The 18,847-nt window shown below is 39.3% G+C and overlaps 1 protein-coding gene across 8 annotated transcripts in view; it reads right to left on the reverse strand.

Annotated features, from left to right (window-relative positions):
- Positions 1 to 17,638: 17,638 nt before the first annotated feature.
- lmo7a (LIM domain 7a) overlaps positions 17,639 to 18,847 on the reverse strand; it is a 65,811-nt gene continuing 64,602 nt past the window's right edge. For all 8 annotated transcript variants that reach the window (XM_073846070.1, XM_073846069.1, XM_073846068.1 and 5 more), the window contains 2 exons: positions 18,416 to 18,518; positions 17,639 to 18,321 (listed from right to left, as the gene is read on the reverse strand). In XM_073846070.1, the coding sequence (XP_073702171.1) occupies positions 18,299 to 18,321; positions 18,416 to 18,518 (126 nt within the window). In that variant the 3' untranslated portion in view covers positions 17,639 to 18,298. The remainder of the gene's footprint in view (positions 18,322 to 18,415; positions 18,519 to 18,847) is intronic.

Below are 18,847 nucleotides of genomic sequence, written 5' to 3' on the forward strand. Positions count from 1 at the left end.
AGTCCCCCCGGCGTTTGCCGGGGGGAACGGTAGATCTGGGCAGAGGAACTGGCACCCCGCCCCTTTGCAGGAAGCGGAGTCTGGTCCGCAGCTCCGTGATGGACATGCCGCCGCAATGACAGCATGACTCATCCACAAACGCCGCCTGAGCGTGCTCAATACCCAGACACGTCAGACAGCGATCGTGACCATCACCTGGCGCCAGGTAACGACCGCATCCAGAAACGCACGGGTGAAACGGCATTGTGTTTCAAATGCCTCGTCTTTAAAAAGACGTTCACCCGTGATACTCTTTTAGAAACTGCTCTAATGCTGAAGCACACAGGGGAGATGGCCGCAGCGACACAGAAGGCAGGTAGTGCAATCCTTGACTGCGCGCTTTTTCCACCCACAGGAGACCACCACCGCTGACGCGCCGTACCGCCAACACCGCAGTAAGAGTTCTTGTAGAATGGCTCGTTGCGTCTCTCTCAAAGAAGATCGGCTCCGATGCGAAATGCTGTCTATGCATTGCACCTGCTGTGTATTTATGCTCACGCTGTGATCAGCGACAGCTGGATGCAATCATGCATGCCAATGTGCATTGGCTCGTTTAGTTTACACACGAAGAGGATTGGTATCTCTAAGCGATATCCCAATTCGTCGGTCTCCGACGTGACGTCGAAGAGACCGACTGAGAGGGAACTGAAAATCACCACAGTTATCACCCTGAAAGGAACACTATTAGATGTGATCTAAATAAGTACTATTTACCAGAAGACATGGTTCTTGTAGCACAAATGGTATGTAGCATTCAGGTGATTAAAAGTAGCTTGACATATTCACAGCAGTGAATAAGGATGAACCACCTGAGGAGGGGGATTTGTGCCGCTCTGTTGCCCATCTTGCCAGTTTGCAGCTGCCGCAGTGTGCAAATACAAGGAAACTATGTAAAATTCATACATTTCAATCCACTGGGCAAATCAGTATTCATGGATTCCCTGTTCTAATCAGAGGTATAAGAACATGAGCATGTTCTCAAAAGTTTAACAAAGAAGAAGAAGTGTGAAACGCTGCAAAGAAGAAAGGAAGAAGAATACAGCCTGAAACCACACTTTGAGTAATGGTTACAGGCTTTAATTGTTTCTATAATTTCACAAGGGTTGCAGACCAAGGGAAGCCTCTTTTAATCCAGTTACAAATAATACCTTGGCTCACCTCCATTCTAAGCCCAGGCATTTGTTTCTATGACAACAGCTGCATCACGACCCCAGAGAACACTTGATCAACGTACTGCCATCTTTAGAAGATCTGAGATCACTACTTAAAGCTCAGATAAAAATAAACCTTCCAATGTATGTATTGAGTTTCTCAAACACAATCAAAGTGATTCAATTACACCAGTAGGTCTATGTCTGTGTGATAGAAGTTGCCAAATCCATCATGTAATCATATAAACACAAAGCAGTAGTCCGGACATTGTTCAAACACAATTATGGCAACGTTATGTATTGCTTTAAAATGTACTGACATAACTGATGAAATTATCATTCACACATTTTTCAATAATCTCCAATCTTGATCTCACAGTCTTCTAAACTGAAAACCAAGAACTCGCAACTTTGTGTTTGGCATCTTTTGAAGGTTAGAGGACATATGGTTCATTCTAGTGATAAAAATGCAGGTTTGGCCTTGTGTTACTCAAGCCATCTGTAAGTGTTTGCCTTTGTCACTCGGCCCATGTTGTAGTACTGCTCCAGTTTAGACTGGTTTGTTAATTTATGGAATAAGGCTCTCAATGGCTTACGTTTGTCCTTGCTCTTCCCTGCTACATATTAGGTTTCATTCAGGCACAATGCCAAAAACATCTGATTCGAGGTCATGCACCACTTCATTGCCCTTCTCACAAAGCTGTTAACATCTGTCTAGCTAAAGTCATGGACGACCGCTCCTCTATAGTGCTTAACTGCACTTTCATTCTAAACGATTAAGAAATAATGAGAGCATATTCTTTATTTAATTTGCCTTGTTAAAAGTATGGTTGTCAATGCAGTAGCTTAAGTCTACTTGATTCTGTTTTTTTTAAAAGTACAGGACTGAGCACAGGAATAAAGTAAATTAAAATATACAAATAGATAGCCACTGAATGTACACATTATAAAACACATGTTAGCATTAGCACTAATGTGATAGAATCACTTGGTAACCTTATCTGAAACTTCAACTAACGCTGTGACCGTTTGCACCTGCTACTCTCCCATGACACCCGCAACACGAGAAAGGAACATGATGTAACTATCTGCCAAGTACTGTGTACATAAAGCAAATGCCACCCACAGGAATTATGTCATGATGCATGGCTAGAAATGCATTCACCTACCAAAGAATGATGCAGAAATCCACAGAGAACAAATAATAAACTTTTTTTTAGAAGAATTTCATATATGCGCCTAATATAAAAATGATTTATGTTTTCTCTTTTATAAACACTCAGGAATGGTGTTGATTTCATTTTAAGTAATGCTTCTGTGAACCTTCAATGCAGCAGATTTTTTTTCTGAACTCTTCCCTAGATCATTGCCTTAAGGCAAGTCTGTCACTGAGCTCTACAGGCAGTTATCTTGACCTCAGGACTTGGTTTTTACTCTGATATGCATTTTCAGCTGTTAGACCTTTTCTGAGAGGTGTGTGCCTTTCTAAATCATACTCATTTGAATGAATTTGCCACAGTTTAACTCCACTCGAAGTGTAGTAACATCTAGAAGCAATATGAATGCTCCTGAGCTAAATTTCGAGTGTCCCAGAACGACGGGGATCTTTTCAGTTTTTTATTTTTAATACATTCGCACAAATGTTAAAAACCTATTTTTTGCTTTGCCATTATGGAGTAGGGAGTGTAGATTGATGTGGGAAAAAAAGTAATTTAAAGTAGTTTAACATAAGGCAGCAACATAAAATGTGAAAAAAATGAAGGGGCATGAATAATTTCGCAAGGCACTGTATTAATATGTTAATTTTTTTCAATATATTTCACCAAGTGCTGTGTTGTTTTCAACTGAGCATTTTTAGAGTGAATGAGCTTGGTATAATCAATGGTATATAGTAGTCAACTCAACTTTCAGATAATATTTAATGGCCAAATTTTCAATGTAGAACTAAAATATTAATAAGTCTATAGAGAAATTTCCATTCTAAAGGTCATTGCACACTGAGTCCAAAACTTTCGCATGTTAAAAAATAAATATATCCTCACGTTGTCAATCGTGTTTACACACTGCCTCCGAAACTTTCATCCCTCATAAAAAAATAAGGATCAGGTTCAACTTTTTGTAGCAACCATTTTGATAGAAAAAAGAAAAAATGAAAAAACGCATACGAAAATTTTGAACCCGGTGTGTACTGACCTTAAGCCATCCTAAAGTGCAATAACACACCAATGCTCCATCTATTAAAAAAACAAACAAACAAACAAAAAAACACTACTTACTCCAGCCACAATCACATAGCTCTGCACTGCTCACATCTTCTGGTCTTGTCTCAGACAAGTGAACAACCACTATCGCCAATCAAACTGTTGTATAGCATTACTTAATCGAGAACATTCCTGTAAATCATTTTTGTTAGCAAATTTTGTGACTAATGGTTTTTCAAGTATAACTATATTTTAAAAGATGACACTTAGTCATTTCAGCAGTCTGGTCCAGTGCATGTAGAATAACAATTTAAATTGTGTTCAGCCTCTGAAGAGCTCTCATTAATTCCAAGTAATGATGGATGAAAATTGCATGTGGTGGCAGTGGAATATGTGGATGTGCTTTTTCATAAGCTCAGCTGTGACATGAGGAGTCCAGAAATCGACAGTCACAGATATACATGGCTAATGCATCAAAAGTGCTGATATTTTTGTTCACAGATTGATTGATTGACAATTGCTCTATATCTTAGAGGGATAGTTCACCCAAAAATTTAAATTCTGTCATGAATTACTAATGTCGTTCCAGACAGGGGCAGAGTGGGGCACTAAAATCCAATAAAAATTCTGACCGCACCGGCCCGCCCCAATCTGTTTGGAAACACTTTTTTGTAGAGAAAAGGGGCTTTGCTACGTTGCAAGTTAAAATGTATTCATTTTGTTCTGAAGATCTTGTTTTACGTGGATATTGGAATGATAAGTACAACATTTTAAATTAACTTGTTGGCTTGAAAGCTTTTTATATTTTTGTTCTTCTTGTGTTATGAGTATTGTTCCATTAAATTTAAAGGGTTTGTTCTGAAATAGCATTTATTTTTTTTTATTTTTTTTACTATTTATATAAATAGTTTTGCAATATGTTTGGCTGACTGTATTTTATTAAGACAATGAAGCTGCGTTGTCGAGTTAGTAATGCTTAACTGCGCGCAGGAGGCGCCGACACGATCATTTGGTTTTTTTTTCCCCCTTGTAAAAGTGGAAACAACTTACAATAGCCTACTCCTGGCTCTAAGCAGCCGCTTAGTTCGCCTTTAGGGAGGGCCGGTGTTGTGCCGAATTCTGACCCCCTCCAGATTACTACCCCCCCCCCCCCAGTATTGGTAGGTTTAGGGTTAGGTGTGGGGGTGGGGTTAGGATTAAGCAATCAGGTAGCGCTTTTAACGAGAGGGGGTGATAATTTGGCAGGGGTCGAAAAAAGGCACAACACCGGCACTGATAGAGTGTGAGCAACTGATATAAATATTGGTTGGACGTTTAGGGGGGAGTATGTGGGAGTATTTGGCCGCTATTCGCTGAGAATTTAGTAACGTCAATTATTCTAATAAACTCAGGCCGGTCGCGTTCGCCTCGGCGCTCACTCAATTTGTGATCCGCTGTGTAAAGCTTCCGGCTGTGTAAAGCTTCCGGCTTTGCTACTGTTCGGACGCTTTTGCTTACTGCTCCGCGCTTTGCTCCCTGCTTTTGAACTTTTCTCCGATTTTTCAAATATTTAACTTCAGCAGATGAGCACAGTGCTCATACAACACATTTTTGATACAAATATCACGAAAAAAGGAGACTTTTTGCCTCCCACTGCCAGCAGTTTACATTCCGGAGACGGGAAAACACAGCTGCCTACTTTCAACAGACAAGAAAGAAAATGCCTCTTCTGGAATCTACTTGCTGCACAAACTGCCACAGACTTCTACAAAGGATTGTGATTTTAGAAACAAAGTTACTTGCTGGACTTCCAAAACAGGCGGAACACACAGAAGATCATCATCACGGACCCCCTCAGCATACAGCCGGTGAGTCCTGTGAATCTAGTCAATATCGACAGTTTAGAAATGTAGAGGAACAAGCCAAAACTGATCGACACACAAATCGATGGCAAAAACAGGGAGCGAGACCCAAAGGCACTCGAGACATCAGACTATCAAGAGTATCTCGTATTGCTGCGGTATCATCCTCTACCCCAGATATGGCCACGACAAGGCTTGCAAAAACTGTTGTTTTACCACCCCCTATACAGCTAGAAAACAGATTTGATGCATTAATGAATGTGGGTGAGGAATCCCCAAATGTGACTGAACATATATCATGTCAGCCAACTGCTAACATTGCTATAAACAGGCGCGCAAGGTCGAGCAGACAGCGGCACTCAGCTCAGAGCGCAGCCGAGCCCAGGACTCTGATAGTGGGTGACTCCATTATCAGAAATATCAGTAGCAGAACTACAACTACATGCTGTTGTCCTCAAGCAACCGTCTCTGATGTGAACAAAGAACTTCCGAACATTCTAATGAAGCACAAGACTGCAAATCGAATCATCATCCATGTGGGAAAGAACGATATTCGGAAAGAGCAGTCAGAACTCCTAAAGAAGGATTTCGGTGAACTCATTGAAACACTTCAAAGACTTGAAATTCAGTCGTTCATCAGTGGACCACTCCCAGCAAGGGGAACTAACATGTTTTCACGGTTGCTCGGACTGAATACCTGGCTACAAAGAACCTGCAGTCTAAAAGGAGTCAACTTCATTGACAACTTCAATCTTTTCTGGGGCCATAGACAACTGTTCAAACTGGACGGCCTTCACCCAAACAAACTTGGTGCGAGAGTGCTTAAGGACAATATCTATTTTTCACTCCGGCATCCCTCAGTAGAATGTGTGAGTCTACCCAACATGAATGGCACACACACACTTGGACAAAGTGACGACAGGACATCTTATCAGCTTCAGAGTCATCATGTGGCCAACACAACCAACAAGGACACTGACAACGCCACGCAGCCACAACAAGCACTGCTTATGGACACTTTCCTGGCTGAGCCCTGCGCACAGAGCTTATCACAGACAGACTCAACACCGAAGGACGACTTTCTGGTAAACAGTCAGAGAAGCCAGGACAACAACATTTTCCAGCCACCGGAAACTCCAGAGCCAGAGCTCCATTCACCAGACACATTATCCCTCTCTCCAGCATCTCCACTTCTAAGCTTCTCACAGAAAATGGAGGAACTGGTATATGCTGGAACCAGACTCTCCCACTCTTTTGCTGCAAGCCCCCAGCTATCAACTAAAAAACGGCAGGCGCCACAACCACCAAAACCTGTGGGCCCAGCTCACCCTCCTCCTCCTGTGAGAGCTCTCCGGCCGCTGCCACAATGCCAGGGCTCAAACCCTCCTGCATCTGCTGTGAGTGAACCAAAAACAACTGATAACAGCCCTCAGTGATATGTGACGGGTCCCCGCTACGGTAACAGCAACAATCAGGAATGTTTACAAAACAAGCGGGAACCCAGTGTGCCTGTAGCTTTCCCTATTTCTGTTTTAATATGTGATAGAAAGTCTAAGGCCCTCTCAAATCGTACAGTTCACACATCTAATCTGAGGCTTATTAGGCATCAAACTAAGATTGCTCTAGAGACAAAAAGTGATGCCATCAAGCTAGCATTTTTAAATGTTCGCTCACTAAAAAATAAATCACTTCTGATCAATGATTTTATAACCACAAACAACCTGGATTTTATGTTTTTAAATGAAACATGGTTAGAAGACAATTCCAGTGCGACAATCCTAAATGAAGCAATTCCTTCTAATTTCACTTACATGAATGTCTGCAGAGCTGTTAAAAGAGGTGGTGGTGTTGCTGCTCTATTTAAAGATGTCTATGAATGCAAACAAGTGTCATTTGGTCAGTACTTGTCTTTTGAATATCTAGGGATTCTGCTGAAAGGTGCTCGCATTCTGTTTATCATTATTTACAGGCCCCCAAAATACTCTCCAGCCTTTGTTGAAGAGTTCACAGAACTGCTATCAATGATTTGTTCAGAGTTTGACTGTTTTGCTATTGCAGGGGATTTTAATGTTCACATAGACAATGCAGAAAGCAAAACTACAAAAGAAACTATAACAGTTTTGAACACGTTTGACCTGATTCAGCATGTGCATGGGCCTACACACAATCGTGGACACACTCTTGATTTACTCATCAGTAAGGGTCTAAACATTTCATCCACTGTTATCAAGGATGTAGCACTATCTGATCACTTCTGTATTTTCTTTGATATATTGATCTCTGCTACCACTGAATCTAGATCTGTCTCTGTCAGGAAGAGATGCATTAACGATAACACTAGTGTGCTATTTATGAAGGCTATATCTTCAATGCCAAGCATTTCTGCAGACTCTGTTGATTTTCTCCTGGACTCCTTTAACTCAAAAGTTAAGAATGTCATTGATGACATTGCACCTATAAAAAACAGAAAGATAATTGGACAGAAATCACCGTGGAGAAAATCAACAGCAGTACAGATAATAAAAAGACAATGCAGAAAAGCTGAGCGGATGTGGCGGAAGACAAAACTTGAAATTCACTATAGCATCTATAAAGACAGCCTTCATGCTTTCAATGTTGAACTAGGTAAAGCTAGACAAACATTCTTCTCAAACCTTATAAACAGCAACTTAAACAACACTCGCACTCTTTTTGCTACCGTTGAGAGACTAACAAACCCCCCTAGTCAGATCCCTAGTGAACTGCTCTCTGACAGCAAGTGCGATGAGTTTGCTTCCTTCTTTTCTGAGAAGATCAATAATATCAGAAAGACAATTAGCACATCCTCAAGTTATGCAGAGGTCAGACAGATTCGACCGCAATTTCAAAAAGAAGTCATTATGTCTACTTTTGAAGAAATCGATAGCAACATTTTGGAAGAAACAGTAAAGCACCTCAAATCGTCAACCTGCCCCCTTGACACACTTCCTACATCTTTTTTCAAAAGTGTGCTTAGCTGTTTAGAAGCAGATCTTTTAAAAGTGGTGAACACCTCACTTCTTTCTGGGACTTTTCCAAACTCCCTGAAAACTGCAGCCGTTAAGCCCCTTCTGAAAAAGAAAAATCTTGATAACACCATATTGAGCAACTATAGACCAATATCAAATCTTCCTTTTATAGGAAAGATTATTGAAAAGGTTGTTTTCAATCAGCTGAATCACTACATAAACTCAAATGGATACCTGGACCACTTCCAATCTGGCTTCAGACAACATCATAGCACAGAGACAGCGCTCATAAAGATAATAAATGATATTCGCCTAAATTCAGATTCTGGCAAAATATCAGTGCTGGTATTACTAGATCTCAGTGCTGCGTTCGACACTGTCGATCACAACATTCTGCTAGATAGACTGGAAAACTGGGTCGGGCTTTCTGGGATGGTTCTAAATTGGTTCAGGTCATACTTAGAAGGGAGAGGCTATTATGTGAGTATAGGAGAACATAAGTCTAAGTGGACGTCCATGACATGCGGAGTCCCACAAGGCTCAATTTTAGCGCCACTGTTGTTCAGCCTGTATATGCTCCCACTAAGTCAAATAATGAGAAAGAACAAAATTGCATATCACAGCTATGCAGATGATACCCAGATTTACCTAGCCTTATCACCAAATGACTACAGCCCCATTGTCTCTCTCTGCCAATGCATTGATGAAATTAACAGTTGGATGTGCCAAAACTTTTTACAGTTAAACAAGGAGAAAACGGAAGTCATTGCATTTGGAAACAAAGATGAAGTTCATAAGGTAAATGCGTACCTTGACACTAGGGGTCAAAAAACAAAAAATCAAGTCAAGAATCTGGGTGTGATTCTGGAGTCAGACCTCAGTTTCAGTAGTCATGTTAAAGCAGTAACTAAATCAGCATACTATCATCTTAAAAACATTGCAAGAATTAGATGTTTTGTTTCCCGTCAAGATTTGGAGAAACTTGTTCATGCCTTTATCACCAGCAGGGTAGACTATTGTAATGGTCTCCTCACCGGCCTTCCCAAGAAGACCATTAGACAGCTGCAGCTCATACAGAACGCTGCTGCCAGGATTCTGACTAGAACCAAAAAATCAGAGCATATTACACCAGTCCTTAGGTCCTTACACTGGCTTCCAGTTATGTTTAGGATAGATTTTAAAGTACTTTTACTTGTTTATAAAGCACTCAATGGCCTAGGACCTACATACATTGCAAATATGCTCACTGAATATAAACCTAACAGACAACTCAGATCACTAGGATTGAGTCAGTTAGTAATATCAAGGGTTCACACAAAACAAGGGGAATCCGCTTTTAGCTATTATGCCGCCCGCAGTTGGAACCAGCTTCCAGAAGAGATCAGATGTGCTAATACATTAGCCACATTTAAATGCAGACTCAAAACTCACCTGTTTAGTTGTGCATTTATTGAATGAGCACTGTGCTACGTCCGAACAGTTTGCATTATTTTATGCATAATCATTTTACTGTAATAATTAATTTGAAATCATTTTCTTTTCTTTTTTTTAAATCATCTTAAATGTTCTTAATTTTGTTTTTATTGTTGTGATTATTATTTTAAATTTTTATGCTATTGTGATTTTAATTCCTTTTTATGTACAGCACTTTGAATTACCATTGTGTATGAAATGTGCTATATAAATAAACTTGCCTTGCCTTGCCTTGCCTTGCCTAAATCCTTCGGCCGGCCGACCGGGAAAAGACCCGGTCATCTCGATTGCCACTCCGCCCCTGGTTCCAAACCCGTAAAAACGTTGTTCATCTTCGGAATACAAATTGAAATATTTTTAATGAAATTCAACAGCTTTATGAGCCTGCATAAACAGCTACATACTGTAGCCACATTCAACGCCCAGAAAGGTAGTAAGGACATCTTTAAAATTGTCCATGTAACATCAGTGATTTAACCAAAGATTGTCTTATTAATGTGAGATGAGAGGGTCTGTTGTACTTACTATTGGAGAAAGTGTAATGGTCAACATGGATCACGTGTGCCTTAATTACCAAACACATTACAGTCACTGAATTTCAGTCAGAGTTGTGCGACACTCAGTTGCCGTTTATGGATACCATAAGAATGAATGATAAGTGCTGTAATCTGAATCCCACCTGTCACAAAAAGTCAGTGTGACTTCTCTTAAAAAATGCCATTTTTTTCGGTGTAAACTCTAAAACATTGTTCAATCCAAAAGTACTATTTAGTGTAAACTGTCCTGAAGATTAGCCGACAGGCTGTCGATTCATTAAATGATAAGCTGTTTCCTCTAAAAAGCTGTTTAATCAGCGTAGTCAAGCCTCTCCTCCATTAACTAATGTGTGTACTAATGAAATTGAACTACTCTCTGTATCACTCCGGCCACAGTATCTTCCTCGGGAGTTTCCACAACTTTTTGTTACCGTGGTCTATATTCATCCGAGGGCTAACGAAGCAAACGCAGCAGAGACTCTTGGAAATGTTGTACACAAACTGCAATGCATTTCCCCAGATGTTCCGAATTTAATTATGGGGGATTTTAATAAATGTCCCATGAAGCAGTGCTTAAGGAACTTTTATCAATATGTGACTTGCCCCACACGTTTTAATAAGACTCTTGACCTTTGCTATGGATCAATCAAAAGCGCATATAAGTCTGTTGTCAAGCCTCCTGTGGGGACGGCAGACCATAATACAGTGCTGCTTATCCCAGTATACAAAACTGTTTTAAAAAGTGAAAAACCACAGAGGAAGAATATTAGAGTATGGTCTGACGAGTCCACTGCATCTTTGCAAGGATGCCTGGAATGTACGGACTGGAACATTTTTTACAATTCTTGCTCAGAAATAGATGAACTTACAGATGTTGTCAGTAGTTATATCTCGTTTTGTGAAGATATGCTTATTCCCAAACAACAAGCCATGGTTTACAAAATCTTTAAAAGTACTTATGAATGAAAGATGTAGAGCATTTTATGAAGGTGACTTGGTTGAAAGATTGAAACTGCAGAAAGAGATTAAAATTAAAGTGAGGAAAGCAAAGTTAAAGTATAAAACAAACTTAGAGGAAGAGATGAGTAGGAATAACTTGGGGTCAGTTATAACAGTTATAAGCTATAACGGGATTTAAAGGGTGTGAGCCTAGGAAAATACAGCTACCTGGGTATGAGTCTAGTAGTCAATTGGCTGAGGAATTAAACAGGTTTTATTTACGCTTTGATACTCCTGAAACCGGTCTTAAAATGGAGTCTATGAATTTTAATATGAGTTGTGGTGGTGATTATAATTTTTTTTTTGATGAGTTAGATATAATTAAAGTTTTTAAGGGTTGTAAGAGTATAAAAACTCCTGGGCCAGATAATCTTGGTGGGCATTTAATTAAGGTTTGTGCTGAACAATTGGCACCAGTATTCTGTAATATTTTTCAGTGGTCTTTTGTTCTCCAGAAAGTCCCGATACTGTGGAAACAGGCCACTGTGGTGCCTGTGCCTAAAACTACAAAGGCAGTAACACTTAATGATTTTAGGCCAATAGCTCTCACTTCCATAATAATGAAATGTTTTGAGAAACTGGTTATAGAGGAGTTGTTGTCTAAAACAAAAAATTTTTTAGATCCTCTCCAATTTGCTTATAGAACACAACGAGGTGTAGGTGTATATGACTTCCTTCTTTCATACGAATGCAATCAAGAGTTATTTTAAACATGGTTGTGGCTCCTTCAATCTTTATAATGCAATGGGTGGCTGTTTCTCTTCATCAGTCCAAAACAAGTCTGATAAAGTGCATTCATCCACAATAAAAAAGTGCCTCACATGGCTTTGGGGGATGATTAATTGCCTCCTGTAGTGAAACATTTTTGTAAGAAAAATATCCATATTTAAAACGTAATAATCACTTTTCTCTAGCTTGCGCTAACAGTTGTGCACGGGAGCAGCTCCAGGTGATAACGTAGGACGTAATATTATGGTTAAACCACTGATGTCACATGGACTAATTTAATGATGTCCATACTACCTTTCTGGGCCTTGAACGTGGTAGTTGCATTGCTGTTTATGCAGGGTCAGAAAGTTCTTCATTTTTGTTCCGAACAGGTTTGAATGACAAGAGGCACCATAATTAATGACTGAATGTTAATTTTTGGGTGAACTATCCCTTTAATGTATAAATTGATAAATCTAAAAACATAATAGGATTAATCAAGTTAAAATGAGCTCTTTTTGGATTTTAAGCATGAACATGTCTTAGCCAAAATCTGCCAGCAGCTCTAATTTTCCAATCCATCCTAAACTTCGCACCATACCTAATCTCCTGAGATCTTCAAAATCATTTAGTGTGAAAACAGAAGATTAACTTGTGACTTAATATTCACCTCCATGCCCAGCTCAGCACAATGGCAGCTGAATTCACAGCGGGCGAGAAAACATCCTCTTGGCATAATAACTTCAAGCATATCTGCGTCCTCCAGCTGTGGCCGCCTTAGCATTCATGAGCAGTGAAACATTTTCCATGTCACTGAAAATGAAGGGGCCAGCACATTTCATTGGAGGCCAAGCATTAGACGGAGCGGTACAGTAAGAAAGAAGACAAGTATAGATTGGATCTTTGAAGTATGCCATCAAGGGAAATTAGAAATCAGTGCCTGCAGTGATCACACTCGGCTTAGGACTTGACATAAAAAATGAATCACTTTCTACCCCCACACCAAATCTCCATTTGACTGAAAGAGAGTGGGTGCTCTGCCCCTCTTTGATTCTCACACCTGAAAGAATCCTTCCCTCATCCACTTCAGTCAGGTATCCACTCACTTCTCATGCGGGTGTTTGGCTCTAAAGTGCGGAGGAGAAACGATGCGGCATCTGAAAACTGTGATCGAGGGCTGCGCTGCATGTCACTGCCAGGTTACTAAGTGCTGGTTTAATGGCCACTTTAGTCAATAACCCTATTACCCACCTCCACCAAACAACAGGAGCCTCCTGCACAGAAAGGCTGATAATAACAAGCCATGATAAAACACTAGAAAAGGGGGATAAAACTCAACTGCCTGTGCAGTTTACTAAAACAGGATTACTATAACATCCAAGCGGATCTCTGCATTAATTGAAGTGTTTCGGGAAACTCACAGTGTTGTAAAATGAAACGTGAGGTGCATAAAAAGCAAGTGCGCGCTTGTCTCCATAGCACCAGGATGAAGCGGGAACATTCTTTTTCTTTAATCGATCCAAAGTATTGCCTCGAGCTATGGTCCGGGACACATCATGATCTAACTTGATTTCCTTTCACTTCATCAAAAGGTCCTAGAACAATCTTTTTCAAAGCGCCTGAAAAAGCTTCTGCTTATCATGACACAAGAACAACTTGAGAAAACGGCACTGATAAGAAAAATATTAAGCCAAAAAACTTGAAAAGAGCAATCATTTGATAGCATACAAGTTTGACACCATGTTCTAAAAGATGAACAGCTCTTTATAACTTCAATACATACTAATTTTCTGAACTAGTGTGTCATTCAACTTGTATGTTACTATCAGAGCAGTACTTTTAATGGCATAATATAAGCATATCTATAGTACAAATATGTCATTTTGCTTTTTTTCTTTTACTTGGAAACTATTTCAAAATAGTTTTTAGGAATTGAAAATGTACTAAAATTAGATGTAAAATTTAAACTTGAACGAAAATGACAAATGTAAAATAAATAAGTTAAGTAGTAATAAAAGAAATATACAAACTAAATAAAAATGAAAACTGAAAACAAAATTAAAGGGGTCATGAACTGCCCTTTTCATTATTTTGTACTGTTCTCCGAGGTCCACTTATAATATTGTCAAGATTTTTACATAAAAAAATGCACTAATGTAGAAGTAATCATCTATTTTTGTCCTGTTTTGACCCTCTCATCAGAACGCTCTGTTTGAATAGGTGTGTGGAGGATTGTAGACTCAGAAGTAAATACCCACTGCTGACTGACTAACAGTTGTGCTTGTTTGACAGCCATCCTTCATAGATGGATACTGCTGTGATTTAGGGTAAAAACGCATAAATACTATATAGATATAAAATGATCTGTAATAACAGACAAAGCAATAGTGAACACGTATTAAAAACAGTTACTCACACTTGTGTGTTGCGACATTACTGTCAGAGTCAATATAGCTGGCACAGCATCGTCTTTTAGTTTCAATCTTTCTGAAAATCTTGTTGAATTATGCCTTGTTTGTAAACGAATCCATGGTAAAATTAAGTGTACAAAGGACCAAGTTCTTACTGTACTTAATTAAAAATACAGTTCATCCACTGTTTTCTAACATTGGGATCAGAAGTATGGCAATGACAAAGACTGTTTTTACAGAGACATCTTTATCATTTGGTTTCTGCATAGATCTGCATTTGTCTCTCTTGTTATTTACCTATTCTGTGTGCATATTGTTGGGCAGGGCTAAACAGCCAGTGCTGTAGAAGCAGGCGTTGATCTTCTTCTGCGGAGGCGGTGTTTAGACACACTATTATGTCATAAAGTGGCACATTCCACAGCTTGTTGTTTTGGCAGATTGGCTTCAATATAGCCTATGTTTTTAGACTAATGACTAAAGTTTTGAGTTCTGAAACTTACATGTCATTTTTTACAACACAGTGACTTCTTATATGTCAAAAAGATCAAAATAATTTTGATTTCTCAGTTCATGACCCCTTTAAAGCCTATTCAAGATCTATAATAGTATAATTCTAAAGTAACACAGCATCAAACACAGCAGATAGGGAAAATAGCTATATAAATAAGAATACAATCAAGAATAAAAGGTAAATTTCGTACATTAAAGAACCTTACAATAAAAAATGTGATCTACCATGTCAGATTAGAGAAGTGTAGGCTAGTGCCTTGCAGGTGATGTTCGGTGAGAAACTAAAACCATGGCAACTAGACATGGCTGACATCAATAAATGCTGCGGACTAAAATTAGCATCAGTCCAGAGAGCAGGTGGAAGAGCTCTGGGAATGGAGGAAATCCTCTGTCCCTCCACCCACCAAACTAAAGACTCTCAGACAATGAGATCGGACATCTGTAGCACCTCTTTAACTGAATTTCAAAGATCTCTTTATGCATGTTCCACAGGTCAATTACCCGTTCATTTAGGCCAACAGCGCCCCCATGAGCTGACTGCGCTTCAACTACAGTAGAAACAAACAACACAAGGCGAGAGGACATCACAAACGCTGGTTAAGTCATATTTAACTATCTTTTGAAGACGATGTTTTGGGTGAGAGGATGTGTGCATGGGTGAAATTAGAACTTGACTAAAATCACTTATACAGCCAAGGGGTCGATAATACCTGAAGAAAGTTGTACGTTTGTCGTTTATTTCATCGCGCTGGCAGTTGCACAACTGGCGCAGGACTGTAGTGTAATTTAACTACCATTTTTGCTTATAGGTTTTTAAGCCAATCACCTGTGCTGTAAGTACCATGTGACTAAAGAACGCTGATATTTAAAACATTTCACTTGATAACGTCACAAAACAAATATCATAATAAATAAATAAAACCAAAGCTCAATGAAAATCTCTACTAATAAAAAAAGAATATTTGTTAAGCTAAAATAAATAAATGGAAGTAAACCAAAGACTATTTAGTAAACTAACAGCCATTTTTTGGGTGATACAAAAGGTTATCAGTAGAGGGTTTGCACCTATGGTTTGCACCAAGGGGCAACCTCCCGCTCTCTATTGAAACCTATGATTGAAACCAACACGGAAGTGTCTTAAAATGCAATTCATCGACTGGCCGCTAGAGACTGGCTGCAAAAGAGAGTCAGTCCCATCCATTGACTCCCCATGTTAAAATGGCCAACTTTACAGCAGAAAAAAGTATGTTTACTGCCTGGTTCAAAAAATGGTTTTGGTCTATATAGCTGGTTTTGCCCTTCATGTCAACTGTGAGGGGGGTGAATTTTTTTTATAACTCATCCGTTTAAGTTATATTAAGCCTTAAAATTCAGCATAATTAAGGGCGTGGCCAATTGAGTGACAGGGGGATTGCCGCTGCTGTCACCACTGTTGCGCTAGGCGGGCGTGGTTTCAGCAACCAGCTCCACCCACGTCCCGCCTTTTTGCCCATTTTTGATTATCCGGGAGTGACGCGATTCCAAGATGGCGACGGCCGAATCCCGCCCACTATAAGCTTCAAAAGAGCGCTTCAGAATCCTACGGGTGACGTCACGGATATACTACGTCCATATTTTTTACAGTCTATGGTTTGCACTTACATCATGATTTGGTCAGTTACCCGGATGCATGGCCATATTGGCTATACTCGGATGTAAACAACAGCATGGATTGCAGTTAATGTACTACTAAACACTTTGTTCTGCTAATTTATGCTGTCTAAACCATGGGAAAAAACGCATGGAAGCTGCTAAATCATATAGGGAAGTAAGCAGGAAAGGGCGCAATATTTTGACAAAGTAAAATTAATAGGTAGTAGTAAAGATACCTACAAGCAGTATTAATTAAAATATTAGCCTAATATTTCACCTACCTGACTGGAAATGATAGGAACAAACATGAATGTTGTACTCCAAGTACTCCACAAATGGTTTTTCTTGATCCGACCGATTAGTACAACCCAAAACATGACAATAATTGACCATTTTCAGCAGCAAAATTATGCAAGTTTTGTTCGGTTCAGTGGCATTGTTCACATCCAGTGCCATTGTAGCCAGAAGTTCTCCTGAGGGGAAGAAAGACACATGGGGAGACAGAGAGAAGCTTAGGATTTAAGGTTGTCTGAAGCTTTTGATGTACAATGTTAAGGTCTTTTCATGTTTGCGAATGTTCAGCGTGATGACGCTTTTGAATCGAAACAATAGAATCGAAAGAATTTATTGATATACTTGCTTTATTATATTTTCCTGCTACTGTAGTTATCTGGGAGTACTACACTGATATGAGAATCAGCAGATGCTCTCCATTGGAAGTATAAAAACCAGAAAACTGTTGTAGCTACATGAATTGCAGGCTCCTTTTTTCTGTCTACTTATAATCTGAACAATAATATATTGTAATGCTCCTGAGGCCTTGACACATCAGATTCACTTTTACAGGACTAGCAGTGAATTCCCAACAGATGTTTGCAGTGTGCAGATGTAATGTCATTAGGCAACTGCAACAAAAATACACACTCACTGAAAATTGTCATGGGAAACACAGTGTAGTACTATAGGATGATAAAAATACATGAACCATTGGAAAAGGTATTGGATGAAAATCCCTTGTGACTGTGATGAGGGTATGAAAGTCGAATCAATGTCACTTAGAGACAGTAACTGTGGATTCAGTCTTGTCTTAAATAGAAAATTAAAATATGATTATTGAGAAATTAGTCAAGTAAATCACACTCAGGACAGATTATGCTTTGGAAATTTTATTTACAATTATTACTGAGTACGCTGTTGTTGTTCTAGATTCATCTTTTCCCCCTGCAGAGAAATTGCTCAGATGCATAAAATAAATGTGAAGAGTATATAACTCATGAGTGCTGCTTACTAACCATGCCACATTTAAATAAATTCTTAATAGATTTTTCCTTAATCATCTTTTCCCATCAGAACACAAAAAAGGCACACAGATGAAGTGGAATAACAGGATATTTGAGTTAGCAAACCCTTACATAGAAAAGACTGCAGGAGAAACCTAAATAAGCAATAACAATAAAATAGCATATTTCTATTAATCACTATAAACACTTTCAGGACCATACAGATGTCAGTTAGCCAGCCAGAAGTCATCAGAAGATTCAATCAGTGATGATGAAAAAGACAGTGTATGAATTATCTTTTCAAATGTATAGTTCATATTTAGATACATGCACATCCCTTTTGTACAATTACTAATACTTTCAAATAAACATAGCCTTAGGAATCTCCCCCTCTCATAAGTAGAAAAAGAAGAATAGAAGCTCATTGAATAATCAAGGCTGGCTGTTCATCACATCTCCAACACACTCTTTGCGTTCACAGTTCCTTGTCTGTGATTGCTTCCTCCTCAATCTGCTGCAGACCTGCAAGATCACATGGATGTGGGCTGCCCAGCTGAAAAGAGCGAAAAATCATCATAAATGACATCAGAAATCTCTTGGTGAACTTTGTAACTGAACCACATATACTGCAGAGATGTGTGGCCTACTTTTGAGTCGCACATAGCAGGAGTTACAATAGAGCTGTTGGTTTCGTATTCTGACTTCTGCTCCTGCTTCTGAGCCTCCCAAATCAGACCTGCAGTTATAGCACTACAAACACAAGATGAAAGAACACATTGTTAGAAAGACGGAATCTCCCATGTAATGCCGTATCGTTCACTCACCTCCATGTAAGAGTGAGAGAGAGAATCCTAGCTTGAGGTTAATGGCAGCAGCATAAAAGGATATGAAACTGAAGTAATAACACCAGCCAAAAGACCAGAAATAACCCGACAACAAGATTAGCAGGAGGACAATGCAATATGAATGAGAGGATGAGCAGAAATACAAATGATTGGCATTTGGAGAATGAGGTATGTGCGAGGAATGAATAAGCTCTAGGTGAGTCACATACAGCTGCTCAGATAGTAAAGGCATTG

The sequence above is a fragment of the Garra rufa genome, chromosome 8 (assembly GCF_049309525.1).
Source record: "Garra rufa chromosome 8, GarRuf1.0, whole genome shotgun sequence".
In the NCBI taxonomy this organism is placed as follows: domain Eukaryota; kingdom Metazoa; phylum Chordata; class Actinopteri; order Cypriniformes; family Cyprinidae; genus Garra; species Garra rufa.